Below are 18,981 nucleotides of genomic sequence, written 5' to 3' on the forward strand. Positions count from 1 at the left end.
TTCTGTGCATCTGTGTGTGTGCACCAGAGCACCTGGGATACTTGCACATTTGTGTTAGAGGTTGTTCCAATATAATGGAAGTGTATGTGATCCACAATAATGCCATTCAATGCCATTGTCAGAAAATGAGGCAAAGGGCAAAGCCAAGCTGTGGAACTGATGTAAAGAAAGACGAGGTTGACCGTCATGTCAATGAGGCCACCATCTGATGAGAGCTTGTCTATTATCCTACTTTTCACTTCTTTAACACTTTACTTCCAGTCAAGTGGATGTTCTAACCTTGCGAATGTCACTCCGGTGCAAGCTTAATGATATAATTTGTCAGGGTTTGTCCTTAAGAGCGTCTGTTTAGATATTCAATCAGTGTTTGAAACAAATCGTAAAACAAATTAATACAATGAGCTATAAAGAAGAAGTGATTTTAAGTACGTGTCAAAACAAGATTAGCCCTAACTGCTACCTATCAATGGGCCATGTCTATTGTTGTGTGCACTTCTGCCAAGTAAGTAGTTGTATGATTGCCTCCATCCATCTGTTGGCTTGTCTGTTTGTCTTGTTGAGCATGTTGAAGTGCCGGACTGGGATCAAATTAACTGTGCACAGAAACACTCTCGAGGGGGGGAGAAGCATGGAGGGTTTGTGACCCTTTGACCTCTCCTGTTCGACAGGTCTTACTATTGAGTTTCACATAAATGTAGCTCGTGACTCGCATCGCCTCAAAGAGGAACATAAACCTACTCATTTTTGGTGACCTAAAGACCTTCCTACACAGCTTTTCATCCGCTTCTGTCGAACCTGATTGAGTTTGAAATGTTGCCTATTTGAATGCATTTTTTTTTTTCAGAGCCATCAATCTTTTTTCTATCTCATTTTGCTCCAAAGGCCAACAGTTCCAGCTTTACATGAATTTCAAAATCAATTCAAGCTGAAAATAAACAGAAAGGTTTTCGATCAAGGACTCTTTATACTAAATACAGCCAATACTGCAGCACATTGACGAAGCCTCCACTTACTGTACCATGTATCTGCAGTTCAAATATTAATAATGTGAAGATTTATCTTGAAAGGGTGATACATGTTTTAGTGAGCATAGCAGACTTGAATGTTTGCATTTTCTAGTGTGTGTGCGTGCGCGTGTGTGCATGAATAAAACTAAACCCTTAACAGCAACCTAAACATGTTACTGCATCCATGCTCCTGTCCTGACTTATCCCCTAAGACTCTGCTTACTGTTTGAAGTCTTTACTTGAAAGGCCTGATCTGAATACCACAGGAACTCTGCAAACAGCGATTACAGGCTGATTAATGAGCCACTACAGAAACACACACACACACACACACACACACACACACACACACACACACACACACACACACACACACACACACACACACACACACACACACACACACACACACACACCACACCACACCACACACTGTACACACCAAAAAAACTCACTTGCTTTCTGGGCCATACACAACTGGATTTAACTTAAGTCAGTATGTCACAACTTGCAAAGACCCACTTGGTTAAAGTTTTTTTTTTTTTTTTTTTTTTTAGGAGTCTGGTTTTTTGTTTTTTTCATGGAAAATAGCTTGTTTTCATAGTGCAAATCCAGCTACTCATCTAATCCTGCATTCTTTTCTCGCCCATTTCTTTGCAGTGTCTGCCGAGATCTTAAAGAGCAGTTTAACCACCATGGAGCGCCACATTCAAAGGCTCGAGAACGACATTGAAAACTTTCCCAAAAAAGATGACCATCAAGACAAGTTTGTGGAAAAGATGTCGATATCCTTTTTTATTATTTTTTTTTTTTTTTTGGTGTTCACTTCCATGACATGACACAGGTTTGTACTTCATTTGGCTCTACAGGAGATAACCATCATAGCATATTAGGACATCCTCTGCCCTATTTTCTTGTCAGACGTGTCACAGGTCTGAGCTGTTTGTGTTCTCTCTGGCAATGGAAAGCAGTTTAAGTTACTTGGTGTGATAGGTGGCACCCTGGGGAACTTGGGGAATGGATCTGGCTGCCTTGCTGTGAGATGTTGATCAGATCTCCCTTTTTACTCCTCCCTGAGTCCCAAGAGGGAAATCATGCCCACGGCTATTTTTACTGCACTCTGCCACCATGGCCTGTCCCCCAGGGTTCTCTAATGGGGGCTCTAGCCCCTCACACCAACTTATCGCCTATTCCTGATTTCATCTCCTGACCGGCCGTTAGCCTTCCCACACAACCGGCCATGCTTTTTTCTCATGGCACCTCTCCTGTTTCGATAACGGAGTGCTTCACTTAAGGCCAAGCGTCTGTGCTCCCAAATTGAATTAGCAATGTCTCCACATTTTCTTGTGTGCCCTCTCTGAAAGGAAAGGTCCTCACTGTAAAGGTTTGATCAATGGTGAAAATCAAGTCTGTTGTCAATATCCTAAGGCTAGGGTGCCTTTCAAGAACAAATGAAAACACAACATAAAGGAGTGAAGCAGTCAACAAGCTCCTCTGTGTTTTTCTTCAACATTATTAGGAAAAGAAAGGATTACTTTGGAGTAATCACAGAAGTGAGTAGGTGTTTCCATATGCTATGCGCTGACAAATAAGACAGCATTTAACATGATTTTTGCTTCCTTTTATCCAAGATTTATAGAGGCTGAGTTTGCACATTGGGTGTTATAAGAGTAATAGCATCCTCACACATTAACAATCTGTTTCCAGTCAAAGAAAGGCATTTAAATTTATATAATTACAAGAAGAAGAAAAAAACCACTTAGGCAAAGACCTCCCTGGCAGCAGCTTGGATGAAGAGCAGGCAGGCAAGAAAGCTGCTCTGTCCCCCAATGTCAGTATTGATTCCCAAGCTCCTTTGAGAACGAGATGCTTCAGTGAGAGGAAATGGAGAAGTGTAGATATACTGCGGTATGGCTCTCCTTCACTGTCTGGAGTTCCTCCCTTGAGGGGGACGGAGAGAAGCTGGCTGGATGTGACCTGAAACACCTCACTTCCTTCTTTCTGCCCTTCTACCCAAGTCTTGGTGCCAGGAAGGAGGCTTAGCAGGATTTAATAAGACATATTTTAGCTTTTGCTTTTTTTAAAGTACTCACAGTAGGGAAGGACTGACGGGGATTTTTATTCTTGTCTCCATCTGTGTTGTTTTCCATTTTCATAATTATTATTGGTACAGTAATTTCATCTGCACTGCTATGATTACGTGATAAAGAATAATACTTTCCCATTCATGATAGCAATGTGTCGAGAATGCCAGGGCTGCCACTGTACTGTTGTGTGATTGTTGGTGCTGCTGCATTGTTTTTGCTTTCATTGAAAAAACAACAACAACAAAAGAGAAATGTACTCATTCCAGGTTGTTCTGTTCTGATGTTTATAGTACACAGGCCAGTACAAGTACAAGTGCAATCACATAATTCTGCTGAATGCATTTAGAGAATTGTTGTGCCGCAGGTGCTTTTCTTACCCTGGGATATTTGTGTATGTGAGTAGTTTCAGGCCACTTCCCCAAGGTTTGTCATCTCGAACAATTTTGTTTTCTACCACTTTAAACCTCCTAAGATATCAAATGTTGGGCTGGTTGTGTGCAAGCGAGCGTGGCAGTGGAATGAAACCACATACACATGGAGCAAACAGAGAGATTAGGAGATAGAAAGTGGAGACTGTTTGATTTGCTGAGGTTTTTAGTAGCAGTGTTTGCAATGAGCTTAGGTAGCACTCTAATCTGTGTTGCACAGCTAAGTGTTGGAACAATGACAGTGTGAAATACAGTGTTGTATATTTTGGGCTGACATTTCCTTCCTTGCACATAAGAAAGCCAAGTCAGGGCAAACATACCTTTTTAAACTTTATACTGCGATTAAAAAAAAAGAAGAAAAAAAGATGTTGGCTTCTTGGAGCATGACAGATGGAAGAACAACAACAGCTAAAAGTCATGGATTTGATGCTTGAGCAACCCTGAAAAAGTTAAGTGAAGCCCTGTTGGCTTGACTGTTGGACACTGTGATGAATGAGCCTGCCCGCGTGCGTGTGGGTGTTTTGTAAGAGGGAGAAACAGAGAGAGAGAGAGAGAGAGAGAGAGTAATTTACAGTTTGTGTGTAGGTGAATACATGTGCTGCTGTTTCAGCACTTGTCACATTTCCCTGAGATTAATTTGAGCAGGCCTCGGTCACTGCAAGGTATTTTAAATGTAATATGTCCCCCAAAGCAGCATAGTTTTAATTAAACCTTTCATCATCAATTATGATTGGGTTTTTAGTTTTAGGTTGTTTGGAGGGTTTTTTTGTGTTGTTTTTTTCCATGTTTCTTTAGTTTGTGCAGCATTATTTATTTGGGCTCTTAATTGTATTATTTTGCAAAAGTCTGTTAAATGTGCGGCAACAGTTGAATCCACCATCTTCCCAAGGATAATGTAGTATTTAAATGTGTGTGAGAGAGAGAGAGAGAGAGAGAGAGAGAGAGAGAGAGAGAGAGAGAGAGAGAGAGAGAGAGAGAGAGAGAGAGAGAGAAGCTTAGGGGAAACCACTTCATTTGGCTTTATTGATACATTTTTCTCCTTCCATTACTGTAATGTATGCAAATGACTGAACGGGGTGTTTGTTCAGCAGTTTAGTGATCTCTATCTGTCAGAAGTAATGGCGGCCCCACAAAGGCTGTAGAGTTGAGGCACAAGCCCCCAGAGAGTCCTATTTCACCAGAGAGGCGATTGCTGTCACGTGCACACGCGCACATGCACACACACATGCACATTTGCTTCTGGGTATGACAGAATAGAGTACTGTGGGACTATGCATACTAGAATATTGATGTAGTGAGGTGGCTTGATGGGAACGATGAGAGACCACGCTGAACCTTGATGAATGTCTGGACATGTCCAATATATCTCCCTCAGCTGGACTCAACGACTTAACCCAACCTGCAGATATTCCGCTGAACCTTTCATTCCCCAGAATACTGAAGTCAAAGCACAACCTAAGATAATTAATACTACTCAAGCAGTTTAAGTAAGCCTTGTTTATTTATTTATTTATTCATTCATTCATTCATTCATTTATTTATTTATTTATTTATTTATTTATTTATTTATTTATTTGTTTGTTTGTTTGTTTGTTTATTTGTTTAACAGAAATAGTGGGAGCAACATACTTGCATTACCTACAATTTATGCTTGAATCTTAGCTTCCCTGTACCCTCAAGATAACCCTGCAGCAGAGTCATTCTTTTAGTCTATCTAATCAGGTAACGTTTCATTTTAACACATGATGAAGCTGAAAATAAAACAAGATTTATTGATGTTAGTTGCTTTTTTCTCAAACTTCTTGGTAAAGATTTTTCTTGTTAACATTTTTTTTACATCCTGCACAATGACATTTTCATCCTTTTGAACATGCACCTGTTAACTTGTTTTCTCAATATTCTTCTGAGTAATTTTCATTTGGTTTGTTTGAAAGTGAGTCTGCTTTGTAATGCGTATTGTTGCATACTCGTTCAGTTTCCACTATTCAATGCCCTTATGCAGTTCAAGTTCTCTACAAGGTTGTATGAAGAGAGCTCAGCAGCTTCATGCTATTTCTCTTAGTCTTCGGTTTGAAAATAGTTCAATTTACTCAAGAGTTCAGTTTATAAAGTCTGAAGTTAGTCAAGGACTGGGCAGCATTGTCATATTAATTGATCCTGACATCTACCTGCACTCTTTACTTTCAGTGTTTTCACTTTGTCAAACACACTAAACAAAATTATGAAGGGATCATGTAGTCTTATGCTATTTTTACAATTCCTTTGGAAATATGTGCTCTATGAGCTGAAATATCTACCGATTGACTTAAACAAACATATGACATCCACAGTGGTGTCTTGTTTGGTACAATCACAAATTTGCCATGTAGTTACATTGTGCTGCATTTGAAAAATGCTAAGTATATGCTGCTTTGTAACTCAGATAGCTGGAGCTTCAGTAACAAAGTCAAGTTAAGTGACATCGACATTCAGAATGGAATGGACAACAGTAAGGAAGGGAAGAAAATATGGCTTCCAATGCAAATTGTATCCTAGTATTTGAGCATCAGTCCAATATGTAGGAAAAGATCTGAGAAACAACCCGTCTCCATATGATAAGAGGAGGGTTACCATGCTTAAAGCCCTAATGATAAAGATCACTGCACATTTGTGGAGTCTGTGTGATGAATAGTATAGAGACAGCCTAACAGATATGAGGAAAAATGTTGACAGATAAATCGTCATTTGCAATGCCTTTGACAATGCAGACGCGGTGTACACTAAGAGAACCGCACAGAGAGCTGGTAGCTCGGTGGTAAACGCTTTCATGTTATGGTTGAGAGTGAGTTTGTACCCCAAAGGCATCTATACACTGAGATTTTGGCCATCACCAATGAGGGACAAGCAATCATGACGATATTTATGATTGTGTCTTCAAATCTTTTGTATCATGCCATACATAAATGTCATGACCACCGCCTCGCTACACTGCTATTGCGAGTGCTACAAGCTACTTCTTCTCATAACTGATAGGATCGCAGCAGAACATGGCAATCAAAGCAACACCAGTGCTACAAGCTTGTTCTGTGCCCTTCGATGCTGTAAGAATAGAGGTTTTGTACTTGGTTCGCAATTTCATTTTTTTTCCTTTTGTTCTGAAAACAATGTTGATGTGCATGGGTGACTTACAGAATAAGGTTATTCTTGTGAAGTGAAGTACATCATAGTTGTCGTCACCTATCATTCATTAGAGTCGCTTCAAGCTCCTGTTAATGAAATCCACACGTGATGAAATGATAAAATTCTATCGTGTTTAGAAGCCATCACGAATGTTTATCATATGAATAATCATGTCTATTGGAGTAGATGAAAGTCATCTTTGCATTTCAAATTGACCTCAAACAGGGGGGCGACTATACCCCGAAGGATATGGGGTGGTCTCACTAAAACCTCATCCATGGATCGACAGACGCATTCACACAAGTGCCATCCTATTGACTCCACACTTCTAAGGTGTTGGTTTAGTCCAATGTGCTTATGGATGGCTCGTGTCAAACTGCAAGTGTTGCAGACTCTTTTGGCTTCAGGCGAGGGTTGTGTACAGTTGCAGCAATCTCTTGTATTGGCATCAGGCACTTAAAGTCAAATAAATTGCTGTTCGTGAAACAATGGTTCTGTTTAGCAGGTGACTGAGTTCCTACTGCAGTTTCTTTTTCTTTTTTTAGTCTTCTTTTTTAGATAAGCGCAATGGTCTTTTGAGACATTACCCTAGTTTAATACACATTTGTGTATGAAAGAAGAGTGGGGTATTTACAGAATCACCATGTTTATTTCTGTATGCTTGTGTATAATAAAACTAGGTTAAAACATGCTGGTGGCACCCTGAATAGCTCCCTATTTTATTTATTTATTTATTTTTAAAGCGAATATATTTACACGCCCCACCCCACCACCCACCACCCCCCCCTCGGCACAAATAAGCTCACACTCTTAATCACCACCTCCCCTCAAGCCCCCAACGCCTCCACCCCAACACCTACCCCAAACCAAGTGTTTTTCTCTCTGCTAATGAAATTCACTGTAAACTGTGTGGCCAATTAACTAAAGCACAGATAAACCGATGGAGCCTTTTAATTATCCGAAATTCAGTGAAAACGTGCGTTAAATAAGCAGAGGTGCTTAAAGGGTTTGAATTCTTTGCTTAAGTTCTTCCTCCACGTTACTCACCTCAATTTGAATTTCTAGACAAAAAAAAAGAAAATCTATGTAAACTTGAATGAAGAGATAACAGTCAATACAATAAATAGCCATGGTTCAAGCTGGATTCTGTGCTGAAGAGGAGATAAAACAAATTTAAACGGTACTTTGGTAGTTGATATATCTGCATCAACCACACAGGAATATCACAATATAAATTACATGGAACAACAATATAAAAAGAAGAAAGTGGAAATGAGATTTCGGCAGCTTGATCTTTAATTTTTGCTATAGCGTGAGTCAGACTAGTTTGCCATGCTGCGGATGTACAAACACTATGACTAATATCTGTATTAACAGCTGTAAAACCTGTTTTGTAGCTTATAGTGCTGCCGTTCTGATATATAGTGCTGCTGTTGCTCGAATGTCCGATATCATACAGAACAACCTTCCTAATGTTCCAGGATATGCTAAAGACTAATCTGCTTATTTTATAACATTGTTTTGATAATGTCAGTTCACCGACTCATTAAAGCTGACATATGATGCAACCCAGTCTCACGGCTGTTCGTCACATGACCACGAAATGGTCACAAAATGTTATCTATTTTTCGTGTTCTGTGCGCAAGAGAGGTTGAGATGGCAATACGTCACGTTACCTCGTAATTTTATTTCATAAATATTCTAATCTCGACTGTTTCCCCAATTTTTACACATATATCCTTACAGATACAGCAGCAAGTCACAGACGTACCATTATTTTTCCACTATCAGTTTGGGGGTGTCCCCCTGCGTCACAGTGGGTGCCAGCAGCACCCTGTCCCCCCACCGGCTCCACTACAGAACCACCAATGTTTTTCACTTCATCCAGAAAATGCCTGGATATTGTTTTGCCTTTAATATTTGAAGAGATACGGAGCTTCAATGCAACAAAACACACAGTACCTGCCAAGAGCAAGTGTTCACAAAATGTTAATGCTTGTCTGTGTGGATGCACGCATCTTTATTGGGAACTTTATAGTCATTATTGTGGAGTGGCCATACAGTAAAATTAACAATTCTGGTTGTCAGAAGAAAAGCAAGACAAAAATATCACAGCATATGCGCTGTCTAATAGTGGAAAAAACGTGACCCAGACACGAAACATAAGTCCAATTGAAATGTATGAGTTTGAAATTTGTTTTGTGGAACACGAAAAAAAAGGGGCAAAATGTGTAGCAGAACACAAAAAATAGATTAAATGTTGTGGCCATTTCGTGACCATTTGACGAACTGCCATGAGACTGGGTTGTATGATGACTACAAGTTGTTATTTTAACTGTGAACGTTACAGTTCAACCTTCCACCCAATAAATTGATAGTTGTGTACTACACTGTGAATCATGTTTCCATCGACCTATGTCGTCTGTTAATTTCACAGACCATTTTCTTGTGCTCTGGTCATATGAGGGAATTTCTGAGAAGTTTGCCAATCAGTATCTTGTTAGGCTGTGACACTTGGCCTGATGTTGCAGCTCCATTAACCAGTAGAGACAGACTGCTGTAACGCCGGCCTCCAGTGGCTGTAGGGGGTGTGGCGCTGGAGTACACAAGGTACACCCATGATATACTCTCGATATAGCCTTCTGCTCCTGAGTGAACAACTGTCATATTCCACTGATAAAGCCTCCATGCCCTGCCTGTTGTGGAGGGTGTCCTCTGGGATCGACTGTGTCCTGTAGGGATTCAGGTCTGCTCCCTTGCAATCTAAAATGTTTCCATATATCCTGGGCGTATACAATTTTATGACTTCTTCTGCAAGGTTGATGCGCAATGCCCCGGGTGAGTTTCTAATAGACATTCTCTGCAGAGGTGATAAGTTGTAACAGGCAACAGCTTTTGAATAGAAAATTATTTGTTTAGCTAATCTGTTTTATCTCTGTGTTTCCATGTGTCGCTCAGCTGCTGTATTACTTTGCCACTATTGACCCAGGTCTCCGGTGATTATTTCTGCTCTACTGAAAGTCGGGCTAAGGACCCAGTGGCAGAGGCTCCAATCTGCACCTCATTACTTCCCCAAAAGGCCTGGGCTTAGTGCAGGGTAATAGACAGAGGCCCAGTCGCCCTCATTTGTCATGGGCTCCTGGGTTTGATGCAAAGCCCCCCTTGAGCACTTGTTGCTGAGCTCTAATCCTGCAGTAGACACCAGCCACGCTTCTCTGCTTAGCCATCCACTCTCTCTACCGTCATGGCTCATGATTTCACTTTCATTTGATGTTTTAATGAAATCCCTGAGACTCAGGTGAATGGCAGGCCCATTGTTGGAAAATTATTCTATCAAATGCAAGTTGAAGGGAAACGTGACTGGAGTTCTGTGTCTTGTAAATAGGTGCCACTGTGGGTTTACTGTGTTTTTCAGTTCACAAATCCGCGATAGAGGTTTCCAAAAACCAGTATACAGACACACTGGTACACACAATGCTGTGTTGATCTTCCCAATGGATCCTTGCTGATATTTTCATCTCAAGCAATGACTGAAAGTGAGACTATACCTGCTATGGATGTAATGTTTAGCATTTAATGCTGGGAGATAATGCAAAGAGCATGCATTTATACAGAGGTGACATTTATGCCTTTGTAGGCTAGTATATAACCTTGTGGCACTATTTGTTGCGTGGTTTTACAAATAAATGCAATGGGACAGTGCCCAAAAGGCAGAAAAATCTCTGTGATGAAAAGGCCTGAGTATCATTAGCCCAAGTTGCTGTGTGTGCCAGTTGAAAGGCACTCTAAAATTTAAATCAAACTAATGCCCGGACACTTCCTCTCCCTCCCCCTCAGTATTGTTATTCCTTTCTTGCTGATGCTGTCGAGGGAATACGCTGCTCTTTGCTACTGGGCCTCTCTGTTGATTTCTAACTTTGCTCTGTGGTGGCTATCCTTCGTCTCCTCTGACAGGGCCGACGGATCAGTGCATCTGCATGACTGCGGGCCATCTTCTCAGCAGCCCCCTCATATATATGGCCCCACAAACGATTTGCCGAACTTATTGACTGGATTTTCTCACTCCGGAGTAATTAGGCGCTTCATTATGCAAATAAAGTGCACTAATTGTCTCACGTCTCCTAATTGATTATAAGATATGTTATATGCTTGACATTAGGGGTCGAGTCTTTCGAAACAGATTTGGTCTACAACAGTATGAGCCTTGCACTTTGTGAATAAATTAATGACAGCAAATAACACAGTGGGCCATTTCCTCAGCACGTCACTGTGCACTCGGCTTGGCAAATTCGAGACACAATAGAAAAGTCAGAGGAGAAAAAGATCGCTAATTAAAATGAATCGGTGACAGTCAGAAACACTAACAGTTACAAACGGCAATCTGATGGTAGTCAACAGGGGATTCTCCATTAATTGGCAAAATGAGGCTCATCAATCACACAGAGGGGGGGTGGTGCACAGACAGTATCCTGTCAGAGTCACCCACTGTGGGGGGAGCAGCATGATGTGTGTCTCTGGGACAGAGTCATGTAGAGAAGAAACCGTCTCTTCTCCTCTCTCTCTCTCTCTCTCTCTCTCTCTCTCTCTCTCTCTCTCTCTCTCTCTCTCTCCTCCCCCTACAATACTGTTCCCCGCCGCATGTGGCTTTCAGTAGACATCTCTCCAACTCATTCTGACAGGCTTTGTTTTTCCTTGTCGCATTTCAAATGCGGATTGGCTGGCATTTTCTGCCAGTCAAGGCCGAGACAGAATTGTCAAAACACACTGTTGAATTCCAGCTTTGAGAGGATATTCTTTGCTGATGACATGTGCTGAGAGGCTTGTAACTCCATACTACTTCTTCGCATTCAAGTACTCGCAAAAATACTGGTACCGTCGATTTTCTATAAAAGTGACCTTGATCATTTTGTTGAGGTATAAAATGGCTTTTCTCAAACACTGACAATTTCTAAAGATTTAATTTGTTCAAATGTATGACTTTTTTTTTTCTTCATTGTGAAACACTTAAGAGAATTCACTTTGCAGGACAGCAATGTGTGAACTTTCCATGACCTCAAGAAGTAGAGTATTATTCTTGTTCATTTTGGTGGATAATGTGCTGCTTTGATTCAGCAAGCCAACTACCGGGGAACATAACATCCAGGGTCTGCCTACAAGGCAATAAATATACCCAGGCAATAATTGACTGATTCATCAATTGAACCAATCAATGGACTGCTTCTAGTCTTTATGTCCCTCTCTGGGCGTAGGGCAGTCACACACACAAAACGAGACTTGAAACAGTTATTGTTTTATGTTCCTCCTCTGCTTCACTGGTGCATCTAATTTTGCTCCTTCATGTATCAGTACGGTACAGACCACCATAATTGACTTGCCACTGAGGCTGTATTGTTAGCTGATAGGCGCTGGTATTGTATGTTGATATCCTCATTACCTCGTTCCAGGGTATCAAATCAGTTATACGTCAGACCTGCCATGGAAAATAAAGTATTTACAAATAGCTTTATAGCTTCCTCTAGCACAGCTAATATACTGCAAGTCAAAACAAAAGTAACGCCTGTTTTTATTTTTATTGACGGTTAACCTCTAATTAGCAGCATGGATAGATATGTTGACCCCCAGTAGTGTTGCTGGTTGTGTTGATGCCTGTTCCATGAATGTGATTACATGAGTTCAGCTTGTTTGCAGAGTGTATTGACACATGGGATGACAGGTAACACTTTAGTGCGCAATAACATTGACGTAAAAATTAAAATGGATAAGTTACATAAATGGCTCAAATTTCTCTCCACCACCTCAATTCTAGTCTTTCTTTTTTTTCCCTTCATCACAGGACGTGTTCAGTTGGTGGCACTCAGCCTTGTCATTTAACAGCAACAGGGATGCACGAGACGCATCTTCTACCCTGAACCAGCAGCTGACCTTGAATTGACTTTGTGCGATGAAGACTTATGGTGGACCCTTGGGCTTCTGCTTTGATTCCTCCATGCCTTGCAGCCATGACTTCAAAATGTGGAGAACATAGGTAGAAGCTACCAAAACCATATATATATCACACCCTTTTCTTCTTTGTGATATATTTATAGTGTTGAATGGATAAGAGTATACTCCAGTTCGAAATTGTGTCATCTCCATTGACATGCTTAAAACTAAAATTATGCAACGACTAACAAATAAGCAGTGACATTGGTGGTGTCACTAAAGTTAAGTAAAACAACATGACGTGGTCATAAAGGTAAACTGTTCTCTTGTGAGACTCTTGAGCCTACATGATGTCTAGTGACAAACATGACCAATGCATGGTCTGTACTTTCTCTCCTCAATCTGTACCATTCAGAGGATTATCAAGCAACAAATGGAGCAATGCCCCTCACTTCCTTTCAAGTGTGTTAAATTGTGTTGCTCAAGAATGAATGTGTGACCTGCTGATCCTCAGTTACACTCTCCGAGCACCCAGTATGCCTACAGAAGTTAATGGATGGCCTCAATATAAACCTACTGCATTGTTTTTGATATCCCCATTTTATTACTGTATTTTGTATTTAGGAACACGGGGATAATGTATTTGAACAAGTCTTTGAAATGCTCATTTTAAAGGGGGTTCGGGGTTACTGGCAGCTCCACCTTTTACACAGCTCAACGTCCGAAGCACTGTGTGATGACACTGTTTGTCCTCTGTTTGTTATTCTCCTCTATTCAGACCTATGGTCTGAGAAGGAGCCTGGTTTACCACACCAGCACCTACAATGCAGATTCAAGCATATTTTTGTTCATCCATTTCCTGATATTGTACGTCACATTTCAGACAAAGCAATGTGTGAAAGCACACATCCAGAGGTGTGTCTAGGAATAAGCCGTACACTGGAGATTCATGCTGGCTGTGCCATAGCAGTTCATTGGTGATGAGATGTTGTTGTAGAATGGCGCTGTAGGGTCGCCAATTTTAAAGCATGAACCTTGGGGAGATGTGCATATTTTCTGTAAAAATGCAGACAAACAAGATCTCCACCTCGGCGCAGCAGACCTTGGCACCCATAATTGTGATTGAAAACTGGTTGGGAAGCTTTCTATATTGTTTCTAGGAGCACGTTGAAGCACAATGTGGCCAAATAAATAACATTTTGAGCCATTTGAAAGACTGACTGCACTTTTCATGAGCTCTGTAGGCCGAGTGGGCTCTTGAGGCACGTTTGTGATGGATAGTACAGCAAGGGTTATGATGCTGGAGGCTTGTTTGATCTCGTGGTCATATTCTTCAACTTCTGCGAGTAAGGTCATGATGCTCCATCTGAAAAATTATTCGATTTGCATGTACTCCATCGACCCACTACAATTTGCATTAGCAAATCCGATTTTTAAAGGTCAATTTATAAAACCTAATGCATACTGACTGTCTTCGTTTCTTTTTTCTCCATCTGTTTAATGCCTGTGGCAATGTGACAATGTAAATCGGTTTGCTGTACCACCTGGTTCATAAGTGTTATCCAGTTGCAAATGGAGATGAAGAATCCAAATGAAGAATGAATTAGTGCTTGCAAACATGATGTGTCGTCACAGGTTTCACATTTGAATTGTTCAATGTTTGTTTATGAATTTAGAAGGGAAAATATCACAATGGATTTTTTTTTTGTGTGTGTGGGGGGGGGGGGGGGGGGGCACAAAACCAATAGTAATCAAATGTTACTCTAATTCTATGTTCAACATGTACTCATCTTCTGGCGTTCTGTACACAATGCATCAGTATACATTTAATTATGTGGTGTTTTGCACATTCAACCCACAGACAGAATATATGTAATGTAGCTCAGCATTCTCACTGTTTTTGGTTATTTAATCTCTTTACTTTGCAGCCTGTCCTAAACATTGATATAGCAGTGTCAATGTATTGCATTCATAATGATTATCTTTTTTCTGGATTCTCCAATTACATATCTGTTGTGGCTTTGCAAGGAAGAAATGTCACTACATGTATTATACGGTAATGTAAATTCTTCTAAATACATTTGGCTGTGTATTCAGTGCAAATTGTGTTGCCAAAACCACAATAGGAGTGCAACTTTTGTCTGAGAAAGAAGTGCTCAAATAATTCCCATTCTAAATGTGTATGTTTAACAATAACAGTAGATTTTTCCATTTATTTGTGTTTTATCCTCTAAATGAGAGGAAAATTATCAAAAAGATTGATTTTTGTTTTAGAAATTATCAAATTCAAATTGCTGTGGTTTGAATTGATATTGTTCCACTTAATGCTCATGTGATTTGAAGCATGAAGGTCAACCCTAGTTTAAGCTCCACTGCGTTATTATCATCATTATATCACAGGGCTGCTGCTGGTGTGTTGTAACAAGTGTAATTTTTTGAAGTACAAATTGTTTCAGGCAGTTGACATTACATCCATATCGAGGGCTATTTGTTGGGCATCAGCATTTGTCCTGTAATTATACAATATGACAGTGAGCTTAATAATATTTTGTTGTTGCACCATAAACCTGATGGTCTTGATATTGTTCGGCACTATAGTGGGTCATGTGGTCCTATAGTGTCATTGTACTTATTACGTACTATCACAAAATGATAGTCATTGTGTTTGTGCGCATGTGTGCATGCGAGGGGGGCTTTTGGGGAGTGTAGGAATGTGTACACATGAGATAGCTGCGAGGCAGTGCAGGATGATAGCTGTGAATGAGGCGTTTTCCATTGAAGTGATTAAAATGATTGAGGACAGCGGCAAACTCATTCATCTCTGAGCAAGGTGATGAGGGACGTTCTGTATGTGTGAGTGTCTGAAAGAAACTGCTGCATTCATGTGTGTGTGTGTGTGTGTGTGCGTGTGCGTGTGCGTGTGCGTGTGCGTGCGCGTGTGCGTGCGTGCGTGCGTGTGTGTGTGTGTCACGGATGTAGAACAAGTTGTGAAATGGGACTGGCATGGCAGCGGCTCCAGAGATGTGGAGCGTTGCCCACAGGAGAGCCGTGTCTTTAGACTGTACATCTGAAAAGACAGCCAAATACTTATCATCACCCCACCACAGCCTCCATCCCACATTTTAATTTGACCTTCATCAGAATGAAGTGAACAATTCTTCATCGCCAGCCTCTATGCCTGTTTGTGATTATATTTTTATGGTTATTATTATGGTTATTTATTATTACGGTGTTATTATTTATTATTTATGTTGGTGTGTCATTTTCTGTAACTTTAAACTGTTTAGTGACGCGAGCTGAATAACTGTTCCTTGAGGTTTCTATGGATGCAATTAACCCGGACTTTAATCAGTTGGTCTCTTCTGTTCAGCAGATCCTCTTTAATTACCTCAGTGAAGGGAGAGGGTTAATCGTGTGTGTGTGTGTGTGTGTGTGTGTGTGTGTGTGTGTGTGTGTGTGTGTGTGTGTGTGTGTGTGTGTGTGTGTGTGTGTGTGTGTGTGTGTGTGTGTGTGTGCTTCTGGCAGTGTGTGTGTTTCTCACCTTGTAGTAAGTGTTAGGTGAGTAGAGCAGTTATTTCTGATAGTATTATCATTTTTGTACCGTCTCCCCTTCATACAAAGGTTAAACCACACCCTGTTCTTTAAATGTAAGCAGAGCCAGCCACACTGGTCTTGTTGGCTACACATAACCACTCTTAAGCACATTAAGTGTATTTCCAAACTCACTTAGCATTGGCAGCCTCGCAGAAGTGTTGATTTGAGGTCCACGGGTTCATGTTTCCCTCTTCCTTCTCTCTCTTTGACTCGCTCTGCCTCTGCCTCTCCCATCAACTCTTCTAATCTCCCAAATGCCATCCACACTCACTGTTCATCCCCTGCCTTCAGGATTGGTTTCACACAGTGATCCCCTCACTGACCAGACAGACGACTCAGCAATTAACCTCCAAGTCTGACCTGAAATATCTCAAACCCTCTCCTCTCAGCATCCTTATTGGGCTCTAATAGATTTCTAACAGGTGGGAAAAAGTGGATTGAATTTCACCCATCTAACCCTTAGGCTCTGTACAGAAACACTGTTCAGTTTGTTGTCTTTTTCTCTCCTTTTTTTTCTTGGGCTTGCTAAATACCACATTCGTGACTGTGATACAGGATGTTTCCTGAGCTGATTGTGTAATAACAAAGCGAGGTGGGTGATGCATTGTGCCAGTGTGTTCATAATGACTTGAGACTTTGTGGCACTTTCTGTCAAAATGTCTATCCAGTTGCTTCTCCATTCCCATAATGTTTAATGCTCCTTCATTTTGGTTTGTTTGCTAATAGCCAAAAAGCACTCTGCTGGAGCCGGTTTGACTGAAACTGTATGCCTCATGACAAAGATTATTCCGGCTGTTATTTAATGTCACTTTAGCCATTGAAGAATTTACAGCCGATGTTCTGTCTGTTCCTTACCTTTCTGATTTTTATTGCACACAGGACAATGAAAATACACCACCATGCTGTGGAAGTATTGGCTGGCCACCGATTCTGATCTCTCATTTTTTATGTTTTTTTGTATATTTCTAACAGAAGCTCAGTGACACACTAAATGATCTCTGAGTGCACCACTTTAGCGCTCTGCGTTAGGCTTTCATTGTTATGTCTCCAAAATGCATCTGCCTGCTGTTACGCACATGGGTTTAAATCACTGTGTGTGTCTGTAGGATTGCATGTGATTGCATTTGAGCATGGTCATTGTGTTGGTAGCTGAGAGAGAGGATGTACAGATCAGATTGTAACAAGTAAGGTAATGATTCATAAGACAGCCAGTAGGATTTATCCAGTAATAGATCTCCTGGGAGATAACCTAATCCCCCAACAATATCTCTTTATCATATTACAAGTGAACTGTGTACAGAATGGGCTTTTCTATCCACAAATGAATACTAAGCCTTATACTTACCTTTAAGCTTATTAGATTTGATCTGAAACAGAACAGTATCAAGTATTGTCCTTGATGCCAGACTGATCAGATAGTAATCCTTTCTGAGATTAGCTGTAATTTCACAGTCTACTGATTATCATATCTTTTTTTGTTAAAATAACATATGTTTTGTTTTGTTTTTTTTGTTTTTTTGTTTCGTTTGTTTTATCAGTGCATGCTACAACATTTAAAAACTGCCATTACGTAACTCACATGGAGTTCATTACAATCAGGGTAGTAGGCTCTGTATTGGAGATTCACTACATAGTACAGTAAATACACTGTGTAATCTCTTCATTGAAGTGCTATTGTCAGCCACAGAGATCACAAGAGGGAGCTTGTTAGTGCCAGATGAAAGTCAGACTTCTTTTCAAGGTGCGGATTGGAGATTAGTAGTAATGCTCATCCCTACCTTCCTGTCCGCTTTTACAGAGATGGTATGATTTGCAAAGAGATGAGCCCGGGGCCCCTCCCCTCCTCTGTTACTCCTTCTGTCTCCCTCACCCATATATTGCTTCCTTGTACTCGCTCCCTAGTCTTCTCCTTTCTTCTCTCAATCCCTTCCACTCAGATTGACTAAGCTTTAAAGAGGTTTGTGAACACTTTTCAGGATTCTCAGATTGTATGAGTGAGTAGATATTCTGAACAGAGCCTCCGGATGGCTTTGTGTTGCTACACAGGCTCCAAGGGCAGACACTGGATTTTTCACAGCCTTTTATTTTCCCTCCAGATGAAAATGCAGGAGATGGCCCTCATCAGTTCCCAGTGATTATCAGTACTGTCAGTATTGTCTGTCTTACTTATTGACAGTAATGTGGGAATAGAGGTAATCTCTGGTCTTTTCTTTTTTGTTTCCATTAATTTTAATACAGAATTTTTATTGCTTCTTTTATTAGCATCTTATAATTAACTGTGATTAAAAAGTGGCTTTATTATGATTATGCCTCTGGACCAAGACCACTCTAATTGGTAAAAGCTTGAGGAGTGGATTGCAGGGGTAGAGTGATAAAATAGTTTCTGAACTTATTGGCTGACGTTCACCAAAACGTAGACATAATGCCGGCACACCTTCATTTATAGGACTGAACCCACTCTGATACAATATGTCTACACTCTAGTTACCATGAGATTTTTCTGCATCTATACATTATATATTTATGTATGCATTTGTGTGGTTAAGATGGAGCAAACCTGCAATTGCTGTTCTGTGAGTATCTGGAATATATTCATTCATTCATTCATTCATTTTCTCCCACCTATCCATTTCCGGGTCGCGGGGATGGCAGTCAGAGAACAGTCACCCAGATCACATTGCACCAATTAAGAACCTTCCTGCGGGTGGTGAGCCCACGGAAATGGATTATATTTGTTGATATAATTCTGAAAAGGTGCACAAGAATCAATCATTCCCTGAACAT

General features: G+C 40.6%; 1 protein-coding gene across 3 annotated transcripts in view; it reads left to right on the forward strand.

Moving 5' to 3' along the window:
* Positions 1-18,981, forward strand: part of diaph2 (diaphanous-related formin 2) — a 391,029-nt gene that overhangs the window by 282,987 nt on the left and 89,061 nt on the right. For all 3 annotated transcript variants that reach the window (XM_080465403.1, XM_080465404.1, XM_080465405.1), the window contains one exon: positions 1,668-1,792. In XM_080465403.1, coding sequence (XP_080321529.1) covers positions 1,668-1,792 — 125 coding nt within the window. The remainder of the gene's footprint in view (positions 1-1,667; positions 1,793-18,981) is intronic.

This window comes from Lipophrys pholis (genome assembly GCF_963383615.2).
Source record: "Lipophrys pholis genome assembly, chromosome: 6".
NCBI classification, from domain to species: Eukaryota; Metazoa; Chordata; class Actinopteri; order Blenniiformes; family Blenniidae; genus Lipophrys; species Lipophrys pholis.